We start from the raw sequence: 17,614 nt of genomic DNA, 5'->3' as shown, positions 1-17,614 counted from the left end.
ATTAATATTTTAATACATATATACCAATACAATATAGTAAGTTAATGAAATATTCTTTTGTTTGACTTTTTATTATAGAAGAGAGAAAAAAAAAAATCATTTTAATATCTGCGGTAAGGCATGGAAATAGGATTATTGTCATCAAATTGGTTTTTAAGACTATAAATACTTGCACAAATTACGATTATTAAATTTTTATACTTAATTTACGATGAAAAATTTTATTTAATTTTATTTAATATATGATTTCCATAGTATATTTAAGATATTTATACTAAAGGAGAGGTAATTAAGTTGTTTCTATAAAAATGGGGGATGATTTTTCAATACCCAATAAAATACTATATTTAATTTTAGGCCATTTTGGACTAATATTTTTTATACTGAACGAGGAAAACTATAGATTACTATAGAAAAAAAATATGCGATAAAGCTTTAAAATGTTTGGAAAACTAAACCTCAACATGTATATACATATATTGCATGATGAAGAGGCCGACAGAATTCTCTTATATATTTAAAAAAACATCGTTTTGTATTCTAAATTATTTTAATATAGAAAGTTCTCTTTCATTTTGATTTTTCATATATGTAAAAACGAATTTCCTTTCCGGACACCTCAATTAAAAAAATTTTTTATTAAAATCATTTTCTAACTATACTCAAAATGTTATAGACGAGCGTTTCTCAAAATCCATGGCAACGTGACTCGCACTTGTTTGATTTTCAAATTTTTGTATTAATATTTAGAAAAATGTTTTTTATATACAAACCAAATTCATTTTATGACAATGCTAATAATACATTTACATTTTATATTTAAATTTTAAATCTTAATAATGACTTTTATATTGTTCGTGCTCCTTAACCAACTTTTCTACTCTTCCTTTTTATCGAATTATACAAACAAAAAACTTATTAAATTTTTATTTTTCAATATCACGCGACCATTTTTATACAGTTCCCGATAAAACTTTTGGCGCGCGATCCCCTGTTTGAGAATCGCTCCAATATAGACAACGAAATATACATATATGAATTTCTCAAGTATTTTCATTTTATTTTTAAGGGCAAGAGCTTTTAAATTTTAAATATTCTTTTTATAACGAAATTAATGTGACAATATACCACCATATATCACATCTTATTAGACATACCTACATATAAAAAATCTATTCCGTATTTTACACCTAAAATCCATAATTTTTAATTTTGATCTGCTATGCAGGGCATAAAAAAGCGGATTGAAACTTTTTCCAAATTTTAGATCAAGATCTCAAAACTCATATAAAAGCAATTTTTTAATATACAAAGGACTTAATTGTAAAATATATTATGCTCTTATGGTTTAGGGGTGAAGATTTAAGTCTGAATGACAATAATTATTAAGATAAAAAATTTTAATAAATGAAATTTTCTTGAAAATTTGAGAAAAAACAAACTCGTTTTTAATACAAGCGTTTTCATTTCCTAGAATATTTAATTTTTTTTTGCTTAGGGTGGGTGAGATTAAAATTATAGAAGAATTTTAAAAAATGAGATTCAAATTTTATTATAAAAATTATAACTTTAATTAAAGTATGCTATATTCATAAGAGCTACAATTAGCGAGGACAGGGTTTCTTCAAATATAATTCTGTTCTAAATCAAATTAAATTTATACTTTCAAAACTTTTGCTTGCATATATGAGAAAATTTTTACTTCTTACATAATAATATTCACGACATATTCTTTCTTAATTTTATTTATTTTACTTACTTTCTACAAAATATCCAAATTATCTTTATTATTTACATTAAGTGTATAACTTAAAGTAAGAAATTGTAGGATTTCAATCAAAACATTTACAAATATAATAATAACAATGTATACAAATGAAAGGATAATTTATAAGATTATAATAATTATTTTATATGAAATTCTTTATACTTATCAAATTGTACTCCTTTTCATCTCATTATATGATGTAATTAAATTATGTTTGAAAAGAAAAAGGAAAAATGAATATCCCTGCTTTTTTATCAAGTATTGCAACATGTTAATTGAGTAATACATCAGAACATATGTGGTGTTAAAATTAATTTCATTAATTAAAAATACAAATTAATATTATTCATAATTATTTTCATCCTATATGTTATTTTAATATTTTCTATTTTTAGAAATTATGAATTAAAGTTTTGGTCTTCTTTCATGTTTTTTTTTGGATTGGATAAATACAATATTTTCCGCCCAGGAAGTGGTAGTTTGTGGGTTCGAGTCCAGTTCGAAAAGGAAAAATTTTTTAATTAATTTTTCTGTTTTGATTCGTACTCCTGAATTCGTTCTCCTGAATCAAAACAGAAAAATTAATCGATCTGTTCTGAAGATAAATGATTGATAACGAAAATTTTGCAAATAAATAATGATTATTTATTTACAATATTTTTATTATATTTTAGTCACTGCCCTAATTAATGACTAAATTAATCAAATAAATTAACTAAATTAATTAATTTTTAATGTGGCGGCCTTATACATTACCAGTGCTGTCTTTTATTAATTAATTTAAATAAAATTATTTTTAAACTGTGTATGAGTATAAACAACATAAATTCTAATTATAAGAAATTATAAATTTAGTTAAAATTTATATACATATGTATGTACATATACCATTTAATAAAACAAAAATTTTTATACAAACTTTAAAAATATTCTTAAAAAATTTTGTATACTCGTATTAAATCAATGATAATCGCATTTAAGAATTTTATTTTGTAACACAAAATCAAATAATTATAGCCTTCAATTGTAATAAATTAAAACCATTTTTCAAAAACACGGTATTACAATTACATTTTAATTTTAAATATTTTTCAAAATTTCATTATATCAAATCACAAATAGCTATTGAATTGACCATTAATCTCTTAAGGAATCACAAATATTATAGTGCCCATAGTAATTATAGTAAAGAACTAAAAACGTCAGCATTATGTTTTAATTACATTTACTTTTTTCTGGTATGTACGACTTTCAAAATTCCAAAAATATTTAAATAATATAAATTTAATATTACAAAAATAATGAACACCACATATTACTATACAAACAATTACTTTCTTTTACAATAAAAATTTTGTTATGTAAAATAAAAAAAAATTTCACATTATGCTTACAATATTTTTTAACCATATTTTTCTTTTTACCACTCATTACGAGTTCATATACATAAATACATATATATACACAAGTACACACCAATCTATATGCATATGAATATGAAAATTTTGATATTTATGATTTTTGATATGAAATGACAATATCGACAAGGACATTATTGTACAAAATATTATAATGGTAATGATGACGAAGTCTTTGATTTTTTTTTAAAGAAAAATTTTTTATAATATATTGTACATGCGCAATTTATTTAAAGAAAATTTATATACATATATTTAATATATATATAAGGGTATATATACATATATGTCATTTCTATAATGCACTACACAAATACATAAAAAAAATATAATTTTATATTATAACAAAATCACAATATTAAATGATAAAACTTACTATATCTATACATACACACATACATAGAAAAATAAAAAAAAAAATTCGAAGAAATTCTGACTATGATGTTCTCTTATTCCTATATAATAAGGATATTTTTCTAAATTTTCATCATAAGTACAACAGGTTTCAATTCATTCACAATAAGTGAAAAAAAGAAGCTATACTTAATTAAATATTTAAAAAATTAAATTAAATTTATTAAAAAAAAAAATTAATTTTCATTTCCCTAACAAATAGAGGAATTCTATATTAACATTAAAAGTATATTTTATAAATTTTGAATAAATATTAAATATAAAGTTATTTTGTACAAAACAATTCTTTTTTTCCACAAAAAAAAAACAATAAATCAAATAAATATTTTATACAGGTTTGTATTGTAAATATTTACATTATATATTAATTATTTAAAAATTAAATTAAAAAATTAAATTTTTAAAAATGCTTTTTTTTGTGTTAATATTTTCAAATTAATTAAATTTTTAATAGAAATTAAACTAAAAAAAAAAGAAATTATGGATTTTATTGCGGAATTAATTTTAAAAAAACTATAAAAAAATAAGTGATAAATTATTTAATATTTTAATTTATTTAAATAAATTATTAAAATTAATAATTTAAGTATTTTGTAAATAGCTTATACAAATTTACATTGATTTTCATAAATATATTTGTGCTTATTTATAAAACTTAATAAAATATATTACTATAATTTTAAGTAATATATAATTCGGACTAAATTTTGTTAATTTTCATTAATATAAAATTTACAATTAGTCACATTAATTAAATACACAAAAGTCCTCGAGATACGATATCTTTTAATACGATATTTCAAGCTACGACATGGTAAAAATTTGGACCATTTTCATTCGGCTTGCGACATTGTTTTGTTTCTGATACGACATTCATAATTTTTTAAATTTTTTTTTTGACAGATTTTACTGATTTTTGAATAAAAATCTATTTCGAATTTAGTTATAAAGCAAATCTAAAGCACATTCTTCAATAATGAACTCTTTCTGGTTAAAAATACTAGTCAGTATAGTTAAAAATACGAATTAAAGTGATATATATATATACATATCAACTTAATCTGATTTTATTTTATTTCTCTTTCTCACCAAATTAAATTTGTTTTGGTTTCGGAATTACATTTGGTTGTTTTTTTTTTTTGAAACTTTGTTACCTTTTTTTTAAAAAAAAACAGGTGAATATAGAATAGTTTGTCTAATTCAGTTAAAATTTCTTAAGTTGTAGAAATGAAAACTGCATAATCAAAAACTTTCATTATAATGAAATTTTCAATATATACATAATAAAGTTAAATTGGATTGCCGATGAGAAAGCGGCTAACTATAAAATTTATTATAATTTTTGTCAATTACTTATTTCAAACAAGGTTTTTAAACACAATATTGCAATTTAAGAAATCACCCTGAATTAATAAATTTGATTTTATACAGGGTCATTTGGTATACCAACAACAAAATGTACCATTTGCTAGATAATCAAAAACGGGGGTAAAATATTATTCCGTAGTGGAATTTCAGAGATAAAAGGATTTAAACGAATTTTCGCAAAATTTCTACTAGTTAAAATTTTTTTGTTCATGGCTTCCGATCCGAAAAAAATGGTAGCTTCAAATATGCAGTTTTCGAAAGGACTAGTAAAGAACTTAAAATCAAAATATAATTATCAAAATAATTTTTTTTGCATATTTTCGGAAACACAAGCGTTCGAACTTTAGTAAAATTTCAATTTTGTTAATTTTGTAATTTTTTAGTTTTCTTTATCCCGATAATTTCTTACGAAATTTTAAAAAATCTGAAAATTTTCTTTACATAATTTTCTCCAGTTCTTCAAGACACAATTTAAGTCATCAAACGTTAAAAAATCTTTTATAGTTCTGGGAATATAGCAAAAAAAAACCTTCTGATTTCTGATAAACTCAAATATTGGCCGCTATTTTTGCTTTTTATTAATTTTAACTGCTATAATTTTCAATTATTATTAATTTTTGATCAAACTAATCATTCTTAAAGAAGCTCATATTTTTGAGAACCGTTGTTTTGATAAAAAAATGAAATTTTAAAATTTTTATTAAAATAGAATAAGTTGCTATTTTAGAATTTTTTTTGGAATTTTTTTCTACAAATAAACTTTTAAATAATGTACTATCTATTTTTGATCGTCTAACCTGGCCGTGGGCAAAGTGCGGCACTAAAGTCATTTGTAAATTCTTATATTTCTTATAATGTAAGAAACTCGAGTGGCCCGTACTCATACTCATATTAGCTCATACACCACAAAAGTTTACCGATGATTGCTCTAACCAATGGTTTATACTGCCTTATATCTTTTCGAATCACCCTGTACAGTCCACAACTTATAAAAAATACTATTACTATATGTACATACTTTTAAGATATTTTTCGATTTATTATAGTGAGTTACAAATCTAATATTATTCGAGATTTATATTCTTAGTAAATTATCGTCCAATTTCTATCAATTTTGAATTTGACTTTGAATATTTTTTTATAGTTGAATTTAATTTCACTTTAATGTTTCAATTTTTAATTAGAACTGATAGTAAGTTGTCTATAAATAGAAATAATAAATCCAGCGATTTTAAAAAAAATTCATAAAGAACTGCAAATATTTTGCTTTATTTTGCTTTTAAGTAAATTTAATTCTACCTTGTAACAAGTGTATTTACACCAAATAACAACTAAAGTGAATCAAAATTTAAATATATTTATCGTACAAAATAAAATCTACTAAAGTTTATTTTTAAATTCGAAAAAAAATATTTAAATATTTTCCGACATTGTAACTTGATTACGCATATCATAATGTTATAATGAAAATAAATTGGGTTGAAAAGCAGTTTTTTTGGTTTACCTTCCTTTACCCTCTATAGATGAATATCATACATCTTTAATATATTACATTTTGAGATTTTGTGAAAAATTAAATTGCTAACGCAAAAATCTTGTTAAATAAAAATTTTATAGCAATTTTATGATATTGTTTGTTTTTCCCTGTTAAATGATAAGATTATGCATCTTCTATTAGAACTTTATTTTTTGTGTACATGTTTATACACATATACATAGTACATAAAATGTGAATTCTTATTATTTTAAATCATTGTATTGTAAGAGATCCTGTTAATTTTTGGAAACTAAATTTTTAAATTTTGCAAATATTCAAACTAGAAATTTTATTCATTAAACATAAAAAATTCACTAAACATATAAGCATTATCCGAATGTCATAAGAATTTCCATATTTACACGATTTACTTTCTATTCGAAACTCAAAATAAAATATTTTCCATTTTTAAATGTTTCTCAGTTCAGGAGATCTCTGAAGAGCTTGATTCCTTAATATTTCTATAATAGGATTTGAATATTTTTACATTATACATATTTCTAACTCATTACACTTACATGCGTATGTACATATATATTCAATTTATATGTATAGTGACTACAACCATACACAATGATATTAGAATAGATTTAAATTTTAAATAAAAATAAACTAGAAGTATATTGGCTGTTAAAATCGAATATAGCTTTACAAAAGCCCTCTTAGAAGTTATTTTTTAAAAAAACCTAAAATATCTTCTTACTTAAAATTAGTTTCAGCTTCCTTTATTTTGAATAAAAACATATTGGCGAATAATAATATAATAAAAATTTAAATGCAAAAGAACATCTTTCCAAAACACTCTTCTTTAAAATAGCAATATTATGTAGGAGATCTTATAATTAAGGATATAAAACAATAACTCACATAGTAACAAAATAATATAGTTCAATAGTTCAAATAAAATATAACTTGGGCAATCAAAATGAAAAAATTAATATGTACAACAAGTACATGCAATTTTTTAAACAAAATGTAATAAATTTTAATAAATATAAATTGATTTTATATTTCTATACATATAAAATACAAATTAGGAATAAAATATTATTAAGGAAAATGCATTCGTATATCGCATTTATTGTTTATACAGAATTCACCTGAAGAAAATACCTACAAGGACATAAGATTGAAAATCTAATATTTTGTATGTACGAGTATACTTGATTAATTGAATTTGAACGATTTCAGAATAAAAAAATAAGAATATTTATTTTGAGAAATAAACAAAACAATTTAAATTATATAATATAGTGATGTTCCTTGAAAAATGTTTTCAAGCATTTTCTTTATTATTTTCTCTTTTTCTAAAAGTGAAGAACTATACATTCATATACATAAATACCTACGCAGTTAACTATTTAACATTTATATGGAGAAAAATTTTCTGTAATATTATATTATACGGTTGTTACTTATGACCAATATTCCCAGTAGTATTCCATTTTTTCTTTAACATTACCATGGTGTATATAGTACATAAATGATTTCGAATATATGATTTATATGTTCAGGAAATCAAATCAGTAAGTTAATATTAAATTTCACGCATAAACTTTATTAAAAAAATAAATATATAGCATTAAAATTACGTACTTTTCATAATTTAATAATATTATTTTCAAAGAAGTTTTATTATGATTTATTTCAAAATCTTAACACACATTGCATATTGCATAGTGTAATATTACACTTATTTAGGCATAAAATTAAGTACATTTCCTTGAAAACATTTTATATAAATATAAGTAAGTTACTTGAAAATTTCTTTGAAAGTATTTAAAATTGTATTCCGTAAATTAATTAAAATATTAAAAAAACTTATATATATATTAAATTATTATGAAAATTGAAAGAGTGGGTTAGTTCTGCATTATAGAAATTTTGTTAATAGAAAAAATCTGAATATGCGGAAAATATTTTATGTCAACATTTATTTCTTTAACTTTCAAAATTATTGACCTATTAGTTATAGATTCGTACTTTTCAATCTAAATAATTATTATATTTTGAAAGAAACCATTTTCCAAACTTCTAATTATTGAGAATCTAAGAAAATGCAATTCTATTCCTTTAATTAAATAACAAAATTACTGAAAGTTTTAAGATCTAAAATTTTATGAATATTTTGACAATTTTCTTCAAAATTTTTTATTTTGACGCAAATTTTATATAACATGTTTTTTTTCCCCTATTACACTCCTTGAAGGATATAGGGCTGATACATGATATCATAAATAGATAGGCATGCTTCAGTTTAGTACACCATTGGGTTTTTACCATATGTACTATATGCGTTTAGTTATTCTTTATATTAAATATATTTAATGTATTTGATTATATAATGCTTTATTTTTGCTGGTATTTAATAACAAATATTAAGGAAATAGAGGTAACTAGTTTTATATTAATTTTTTTTGTAGTATATTGTATATTAAGCTCCTATATTGAATACATAATTTTTATAGTTTAGTTAGCATGGGTTTGAACTCAAAACCCTTCGGTTGAATGATCAGTTTTATAACCAGTTCAATTATTATAACATATATGTATATTGCATGTAACACAATGCAATTTACTAAATATAGGTTTATATATTTATATTTACCTTCATAAAATATGTATTCAAATGTGATAAAAATTTAATACATAGCTATAAAATATGAAGTATGACAAATGTCCAAATTTCCTGATTTATTTCCTATAATACTTAAATTGTATATAAGTTTAATATGAAAGATTAGAGAATATTCGCAAAATAAAATTAGCCCTATATTAATTAATTTGAGAAATTAGAGAAAATTTACCAAAATAACTTAAATTTCTTACATTATAATTTCATTGTATGTACTTACTTGTTTAATGTTGGCGTAAATATTTTTGGAGCTATATAAACATGTACATGTAAATAAATTTGAAAAATCTACATAATTAACAAAATTATATAAATTAATTATAAAATATTAAATAAGCTATAAATATTACGCAAGTTCATATAAAATTAATTTGGTATAAATTATAAATAAAATGTGCTTAAAGCACTACTTTAGAATGTCTAAGCATTCATCGTTTTATAAAAATAAAAAAAGTATAATCAAATTTAACTTTTAAAGTCAAAACACATGTACATACATATATAAAATTGATATACTTACGTATGCACAATATAATATATTTGAAGGATGATATGACGTTTAATATATTATAACAATTCTTTTAAAATTAAATCACTAAGCATAAAGATAATCTGAATGACATAAGGATTTGCATATACTTACACAATATTTAACACATCAATTATTTTTGTATTTCCTTGAATTCTTTTTCCTAAGGAGATTTTGTTTTTTAAATTAATTTGAATGAGGCTCAAATATACTATATATATATATATATATATATATATATATATATATATGTATGTACAAACAGGCATACGTACATGCTTATATTTTAATAACGCATTATCTCAAGAATAAAAGCTAATAATAAATATATTAAATTATATTTTGAAAATTATTATGTCACTCATGCGAAGGATAACGCTAAAAATTATAAAAATGTAAGATATTACGGATTATATAGTAGGTACATAAATATGTATGTATATATATAGCATTATATAAGTACATATGTCGATATTAATTTATTTTTTATAAAAATTACAATTTATAATTTCCATGTACATTATATTTGTAAACTTGAGTTTTAATTAAGCTTGAATATTAGACGTAATTCTCAATTAAATAAATAATATAGAAACAAAATTTAGCTTAACTATTCTTAAATCTATTAATAATTATTATGTTAATGCTCAAAAACAATATGAAGCATGGATGTATACATAATGTTAAAATTAATTTTATTAATAATTATTATTAATAATGTATAAAAAGAGTTCATTAACATTACGAACTCTTTAACTGCAATACTGTAGGAAAAAAATTGTAAAATTCTATTAAATTCAATTACAAAATTGGTTTGAATGAGCTATGTGAATAAAAGATGTTTCTCATAAGATGGCAAACAGTTTCAGGGATGATTCTTTGATCAATTTCTAGCACTGACAAAAATTCTGACTTTGACGAGTTGTATCTCGAAAGCTATAATAAATAATTTGTAAGATCAAAAATAAAGAACAATCAATCGTCCTAATGATAACACGATGTTGTATTGTTTCGAAGTTAGAAGCATTTGTTTATATGCAAGAAAAGTCCGGTACAGGCTGTAGCTCGAAAAAGAGTATATAAGCACTCCATCCCCCCATACGATTCTTTGTTGGAAATTGATCAAATAATTGTCTCTAAAATAATTTGCCACCTTATTCGAAACACCCTACCTATATGTACATATATGTATATGCATTTATTCAAAAATTACAGTTTTCCTTATAATACCTATAATGTAAAATAGATTTTTTCTATTATAGAATGCCATCACAAATTGGAACAACAATCTTTTTAGCTTTTATGCTTTTCGTTACAATTACTCAATCATACCAAGCAACTACACCAACATTATGTGAACCTGGTGTATTGGAAGAGGTAGCTAATTAAAAATTTAATTAAAAATCATTCATTTTTTAATAATCAACTTATCTTTTTTACATATAAATTATATGTATATGTATAGATGCCACAACATATTAAAAAAGTTTGCATTGCTTTAGAAAATTCCAATCAATTATCTAATGCATTAAATGCCTATATTAAAAATGAAGGTAAGTGTATGTGTATGAATATATTATAATTATATAAAGAAAATTAATTAAAATTTAATTTAAATAATTAATGCACAAATTATGGTTTTGAAATGTTATAACAATAAAGTAGCAAATTTTAAACATAAGTTTAAGTACTTTCGAAATTTCGTTACAACATTATGATTTTATCGATATTTTAGGAGTTAGAAAAGAAAATAAAAGTTCCTAACGTAAAAATTTTAAAGAATTTTAAAATATTATTTAATATTTTTAATTATATTTTGTAAATTATTTAAAATTGTTTTCAAAAAATAACAACTTAATTAGTATGTTTCATTCGTTACTAGTCTCAACTTCTCCTATATACTCCCAATTTTCAACAGAGACGTAAATATTAATAACGGAGAAGGGTAGTTAAAGAATTATTTAGATTTTTAATACTACATACTTTCAAAAGTTGCGTTGACTTATTAATTAATTATTATTGGTATTTCTTTTATTTCAAAATTAAATTTTTAAATTATATTTAATTATTAAACCATTTTTCTTCAATTTCCTATTTGTTGTTTTACAGCACTAATGTTAAAAAGTGACGATTTATTAACAGCAAACAATGGAAAGAGAACTGATGTTGATCACGTTTTCTTACGATTTGGTAGAAGACGTTAAAAATCTTCAATAAAATAAAAAAAAATTATGCTTAATTTGATTTAATCCTAATATCAATATGATTATTATTGTTTCTCTTTTTTTTAAATAGATTAAAAAAGTTTATATTTAGTTGTAAAAAACAAAATTTAATGAATTCAATAATTTATACCATCAACAAATTAAGTATTTGTTTAAAATCAACGAAACATCCTGTAATGTAATGTAATGTAACGTAATGTAATCTAATGTAATGTAATTTTTAACGCAAATATAAAAAATAATTCTGAGACCTTTTTTTATTATTTTTAATATTTGACAAAAGACTTATGTTTATGTAAAACATAAAAAAAATGTCAGTACATAATAATAATAATAATTAAAATGACTAAATAATATTGTATTTCTGTGCAGCGAAGTGTAATAAAGCATTTAATATATGTACATCTATAAAAAATATTCGTTATGTATAATAATATTATAAAATTAATATTTTAAATAAATACAGAAAGTTTTCCTCTCAATTGGTTGCATAAAATAATTTTATGGTTTTATTTCATGTCCATGTGCATTTGTTTTAATAATGAACCTACTAGATTTTAGATTTCTTATATTATCGATATCTTGATTTGAATGGTAAATATTTTAAATATTCGATGTGTTTTCTAATATTCCAAAATGGTAAGAAACGTACACTTAAATTTTTATATGAAATTCATATCTATACTTGGTAATGAAAATTCAACAAATATCAGTTTGAGATTAAACTCACAAAAAGAAAGCAAGTAAAAGAAAAATTAAATTCCTACGTTTTCGGAAGATATTACATTTTAGGAAAGTTTTAGGTTAACTGTATAGGTCTAGAAGTATTAAACATTAAATATTCTCGAAATTTTTATTTATTTATTATATTTTTTAAAAGCAAAAATATTTAATTTAGTTTTTTTAATTTTTTAAAGTACATGTTTTCTTTAATTGAAAATATTAACTAAAGTTTCTAATCATTATTTTTTTGATGAAAATAGGGCATCTTTAGCACTTTTCGCCAGATCTGAAATTGAATCTGAAATTTCTGATAAATTTGTTGGGAATTTCGGAAGTTTAATGGGTTCTACATCGTCTCCAGGCTTAATTCCAAAAACAAAATTATATCCTATATTTATTCCTTTTGCGGCTTCTTTTAATGCAACATCACCATATTTCGCAGCTTCGTCTGGATAACATATTGAAGCAATAGCGCCCGCGCCAATACCCGTATATAAAACTCTTTTGATGAAACCGCCACGCAAAGAAAATATTAAACCTGCTAAACCACCAACAGCAATAGCACCAACACGGGGCATTGTATTTTCTGGTTGATTTAAGTAATCCACAGTTGCTAAAAATTAATATTGTTAAAAATATTGTTATTACTTAGAGTTCTAGCGATAATCAAATATTATATTAAAAGTACATATTTATATATATATATATATATATACATGTATATATGTATTCAGAATCCTATTGCATAAAAGTATGCACATCCTATACTAATAAATCTATAATAATTTATACATTATTTTAATAGATACTAAATTAAAAAGTTAGATCACAAAATTTACTAATGCTACTAAATAGTATACTAAAATATTGTTACACATATATTGATATATATGTTGTAGCTACTAATGCCTTAGAAATATTATTATAATTGCACAAATTGGAAAATTTTCGGTTTTACATACATTTCGTATGAGCCTTTGCAGTTTCAATATAATCTGCAAAATGCTGCTTTTGTGAAGCAACCGCATTGCATGCTGACTTTATTTCAAGTCTTACGGCTCTGATCCCACTTTCTATAGCACCTGGTTCTTCCAGCTTATGATGTTCATCACTTTTCCTATAAAATTAAGTTTGAAATCAATGATAAAAAAAACGATAGTTTGGTAAGAAAATACTTGTTTTTAGCATGTAGAGGAACATATAAAGGTAAGTCTGATGGTTTGCATTTATAGTGAGCAAATTCATCCTCAACTTTTGGGGGAACTGGCTTTTCCTCGCTCTTCTTAACAGCAGTCGCAGAAATGTATAATGGGACAGAACTAATTACTACCTTCCGCAACATTTCTGAAAAAAAAAAAACAAACGAATTCGAAATCAAATTTATATCATGAGCGAATATTGAATCGCGATCACCATTCAATTTTATGTTAAACAACATTATAATTTACTTTATACCCACTTTTCGTTAATGTTTTCGTATTAAATCTATATGAATTTCCTTTTTAATATTTCAAAAAAATTTTCATCGGTCAATTTTTTTCATTGCGTAACTGTCAAAAGAACACGTCAAAAGTAATTTTACTTAAATCAATTTCATGTTTATATTTTTGAAGGCTAAAACTTTAACACTCTAATTCCATCAACTGCATGAATGTATCATATAAATGTACCGTATTGAATGAATTTGTTTACAAGTTTCTCTGAAAAAAAATTACATTTATTGAATACTACTTTATGGCTTTATAATAATAAAATTCACCAAAGTAATTTTTCGTTAAATTTAAATTGTATTATCGTTGGCTAAAATATAACAAAATATGAAATTCATTATTTGCGTTGTCTTCTTTAAATATTTTGGTGTAAAAAATTATATGTTTAAAGATTCCTCTTAACTATATGTTTAAAGATTTCTATTAATGATTCCCACATTAGTAGCTACTATTATATGTACAAAATTTATAAGACTATCCAAGGTTCGCACACGACATTAACGTTACTTAAAATTTTTAGCAACACGTAAAAGCCACACGTACACAGCATTGTATATTATTTAAGATATCAACACATTCATGGAAGTAATTATTTGACAGTATTGGGTAGTTTATTTGCCATTTTCCTATGTATTTTATAAAAACAGCTGTTCAGGCTTGCCACATTTTTTTCGATTTTTGTGATTAGTAATTTTAGTAAAACCAATTAAAAAACACGCAACCAATAAGTTCGCATACGGCATTAAAGTTGCTTAGCATTTTTAGCAACATGTTATTGTAACAGGAGAATACAGTAGCATTGTATATTAATTCCAAGAGATCAACACATCCATGGAAGTAATTATTTGACAGTATGGAGTAGTTTATTTGCCATTCTTCCTATTTTATAAAAACAGCTGTTCATGTTTTTTCACATTTTTCACGATTTTTGTTTTTCATCTACGAGTTGAATACTATTGTAAACTTCATTAGAAATTTTTGTGTTTAACAAAAGAAAAAGATATATTAAAAATAAAAATGTCTGATAAAACTTGCATAGAAGAAATATCGAATAATGAAGAGGTGTACCATGATGCTTTAAATAAATCAAATGAAGAAATTATTGATGAAATAGTAAAGAGTCAGGGAGAACTTAATTTATCTGATGAAATTGTTACTGACAAAAATGATGACAAAGAAGAACATGAATCACCTGAGGTATTTAAAGATTGTGAGGAAGAAATATATGATGAAGAAGCATTAAAAGAAATGGAAAAAGAAATGACTGATGAACAAAAAGCTACTAACAAAGAAAATGCAGATTTGCTTAAACAGGAAGGAAATGACTTATTCAAAAATTGCGATTATGAAAAATGTTTAGAAAAATATACAAAAGCATTGAATATAGCGCCTTCATGTTATCCTAAAGATAGAGCAGTTTTGTATGCAAACAGGGCAGCCGCGAAAATTAAATTAGATTCAAAAAAATCTGCTATAGATGACTGTACGAAAGCAATTAGTCTTAATGAAGAATATACGAAAGCATATTTGAGGTAATTAAATGTAATTTTAAAGTATCTTAATATCGCTGTTGTATTTTTTTAGGAGAGCGAAGCTTTATGAAGAAACTGAAAAATTAGATGAGAGTTTTGCTGATTTTAAAAAAGTTTTAGAGTTAGAACCGACATGCAAAGATGCGCAAGAAGCGGTTCAAAGATTACCCCCCCTCATTGAAGAACGAAACGAAAAGCTTAAAACAGAAATGATGGGAAAATTGAAAGAATTAGGGAATGCAATTTTGAGACCTTTTGGACTCTCTACAAACAATTTCCAGATGCAACAAGATCCGGCAACTGGATCATATTCTATCAATTTCAAACAATGATAAAAAATTTTTAGATATGCAATTAATAAATATTTAACTTAAATAATATTGAGTTATATCTACTTAAAAGTAGTTATTACCACCTAAATTCTCAATTTATTTAACGTTATAATTAATTATCGGTTTCAAAGCTAAGACCTTATTCTGGAATGTGAATTTTCAAAATTACATGTTGGGCCGAAGTTTGCAATCTATCATAAAACTTGAGATAAATCTTTCTAGAATTCAATTGAGAATATTTCTATTGCTGCTGGTGTATTATAAGTTAATTTTATAAAAGCTGAAAAATAAGTTAGTCGTTTCTATAAATTTAAATGTTATAACAATTTGCAACTTTTGTGACATTACATGGTACAATATTTGAAAATTTTAAAAGGAAAACATGAAGAACTTTTAAAAAAATTTACTGCCTTAAATGCTTTGTTTTTGTTCACTTTCATTTCAGTTCTTTCTCATAAGCTTGAAGTCATATGTATACGTACATATGTACATATGTAAATGCGTTCACGCATAATTGTAAAATTTGTTAAGGATTAGTGTACCTACTTCGTGGATTATAACACTTTCAAATGTATTTGACATATGTAACTGTTTATTTAAAAAAATGCTTCGCATGTTTATTTAACGGTTCTTTTCCTTTTTCAAAGACATTTGTTAAAAATTTACCTTATTTTTTTGTAATCCGATAAGTTTCAGAAGACTATTTATGTATGTTTGTACATACATATGTACATACATATGATAAATTCCAAATTATTTCTAGGATTTTCTTCTGTAAGATTCTTAAATATAAACATGTACGCGGGTACTTTTTAAAAATTGAAACATTATGTAGTTCTGTTTGGTGATTAACCGATATTTTGATGGTGTAGCAATACTTGTTTCACGCCAAGTTCTAGTATAGCTCTTGATTTCTTTAACTTTCATTTAAATTAATGTGCTTTCATTTCCCTGACTATTAATCGTCAAAGCCACTGGGTCTTCACCACCTTCATAAATATCATAATATGTATCAGTTAAGTCTTAAATCGAAACAAAGATATGAATATTGTAAAAAGTAAAAACAAAGAGAACGAACATTCATATAACGGGTAACATTTTGGCTTTTTAGTTTAGTGATTTTATTTTTGACACATCACATGTGATTGATTCGTTTTATTTTTCTGTTTACGAAAAATCAGTGTACATTTATGCTTGCTATTTCATCACGTAAATTAAAGGCAAATGCATTCACTTAAAAAATTGAAAAAATTATATTTGGTTCTTTTGAAAATTATTTTTTTTTTCTAAATTTTCCTAAATTGAATTTTAAATTTTTTAGAACAAAATGTCAAAAATTAAATTTCAGAACAAAATTTTTTCGATTTTCTTTTGACAATTTTTTAAGCATTTATTTATAAAATATAAAGCAACATAAGGGAAATATGTTTACATATGCATACAAACATAAATTATATTATTAAATTATGTATATTAAAATACGTTTTAACATATGCCTGTAAAAAAAAATTCTTATAAAAAATTCATTATCACATTTCTTTTAGAGAAAATATAAAACAATCTGGCAATATTTCACAGCTAAAAGCAAATTGAATAAGAATGAAGTAAAACGGAATAAAAGGTAAATTTTTGTAAAAATTTTG

The 17,614-nt window shown here is 23.1% G+C and overlaps 3 protein-coding genes across 4 annotated transcripts; 2 read left to right on the top strand and 1 right to left on the bottom strand.

Moving 5' to 3' along the window:
* Positions 1 to 3,704: 3,704 nt before the first annotated feature.
* Positions 3,705 to 12,227, top strand: LOC129609857 (dromyosuppressin). The gene is made up of 4 exons (XM_055521996.1): positions 3,705 to 3,935; positions 10,932 to 11,046; positions 11,135 to 11,222; positions 11,779 to 12,227. Exons 2-4 carry the CDS (start codon positions 10,933 to 10,935, stop codon positions 11,871 to 11,873), a joined length of 297 nt encoding a protein of 98 aa, XP_055377971.1. The 5' UTR covers positions 3,705 to 3,935; position 10,932; the 3' UTR covers positions 11,874 to 12,227.
* Positions 12,228 to 12,733: 506 nt separating this feature from the next.
* On the bottom strand, positions 12,734 to 14,206 carry LOC129609754 (MICOS complex subunit MIC27). Of its 2 annotated transcripts, none has more exons than XM_055521869.1 (4): positions 14,077 to 14,206; positions 13,793 to 13,961; positions 13,580 to 13,734; positions 12,734 to 13,230 (listed from the first exon to the last, which is right to left on the bottom strand). In XM_055521869.1, the coding sequence occupies exons 2-4, from the start codon at positions 13,957 to 13,959 to the stop codon at positions 12,857 to 12,859; spliced, it is 696 nt and encodes a 231-aa protein (XP_055377844.1). In that variant the 5' UTR covers positions 13,960 to 13,961; positions 14,077 to 14,206; the 3' UTR covers positions 12,734 to 12,856. The 2 variants fall into 2 exon arrangements, with proteins under 2 accessions (XP_055377844.1, XP_055377845.1); XM_055521870.1 differs by having other exon boundaries at positions 14,066 to 14,157.
* A 785-nt stretch (positions 14,207 to 14,991) lies between these two features.
* LOC129609743 (tetratricopeptide repeat protein 1) lies at positions 14,992 to 16,319 on the top strand. The gene is made up of 2 exons (XM_055521858.1): positions 14,992 to 15,639; positions 15,692 to 16,319. The coding sequence occupies exons 1-2, from the start codon at positions 15,125 to 15,127 to the stop codon at positions 15,969 to 15,971; spliced, it is 795 nt and encodes a 264-aa protein (XP_055377833.1). The 5' UTR covers positions 14,992 to 15,124; the 3' UTR covers positions 15,972 to 16,319.
* The last annotated feature ends 1,295 nt before the right edge of the window (positions 16,320 to 17,614 follow it).

This window comes from Condylostylus longicornis, unplaced genomic scaffold (assembly GCF_029603195.1).
Source record: "Condylostylus longicornis isolate FDR11 unplaced genomic scaffold, ASM2960319v2 ptg000040l, whole genome shotgun sequence".
In the NCBI taxonomy this organism is placed as follows: Eukaryota; Metazoa; Arthropoda; class Insecta; order Diptera; family Dolichopodidae; genus Condylostylus; species Condylostylus longicornis.
This window is presented reverse-complemented; position numbering and strand designations above follow the sequence as displayed.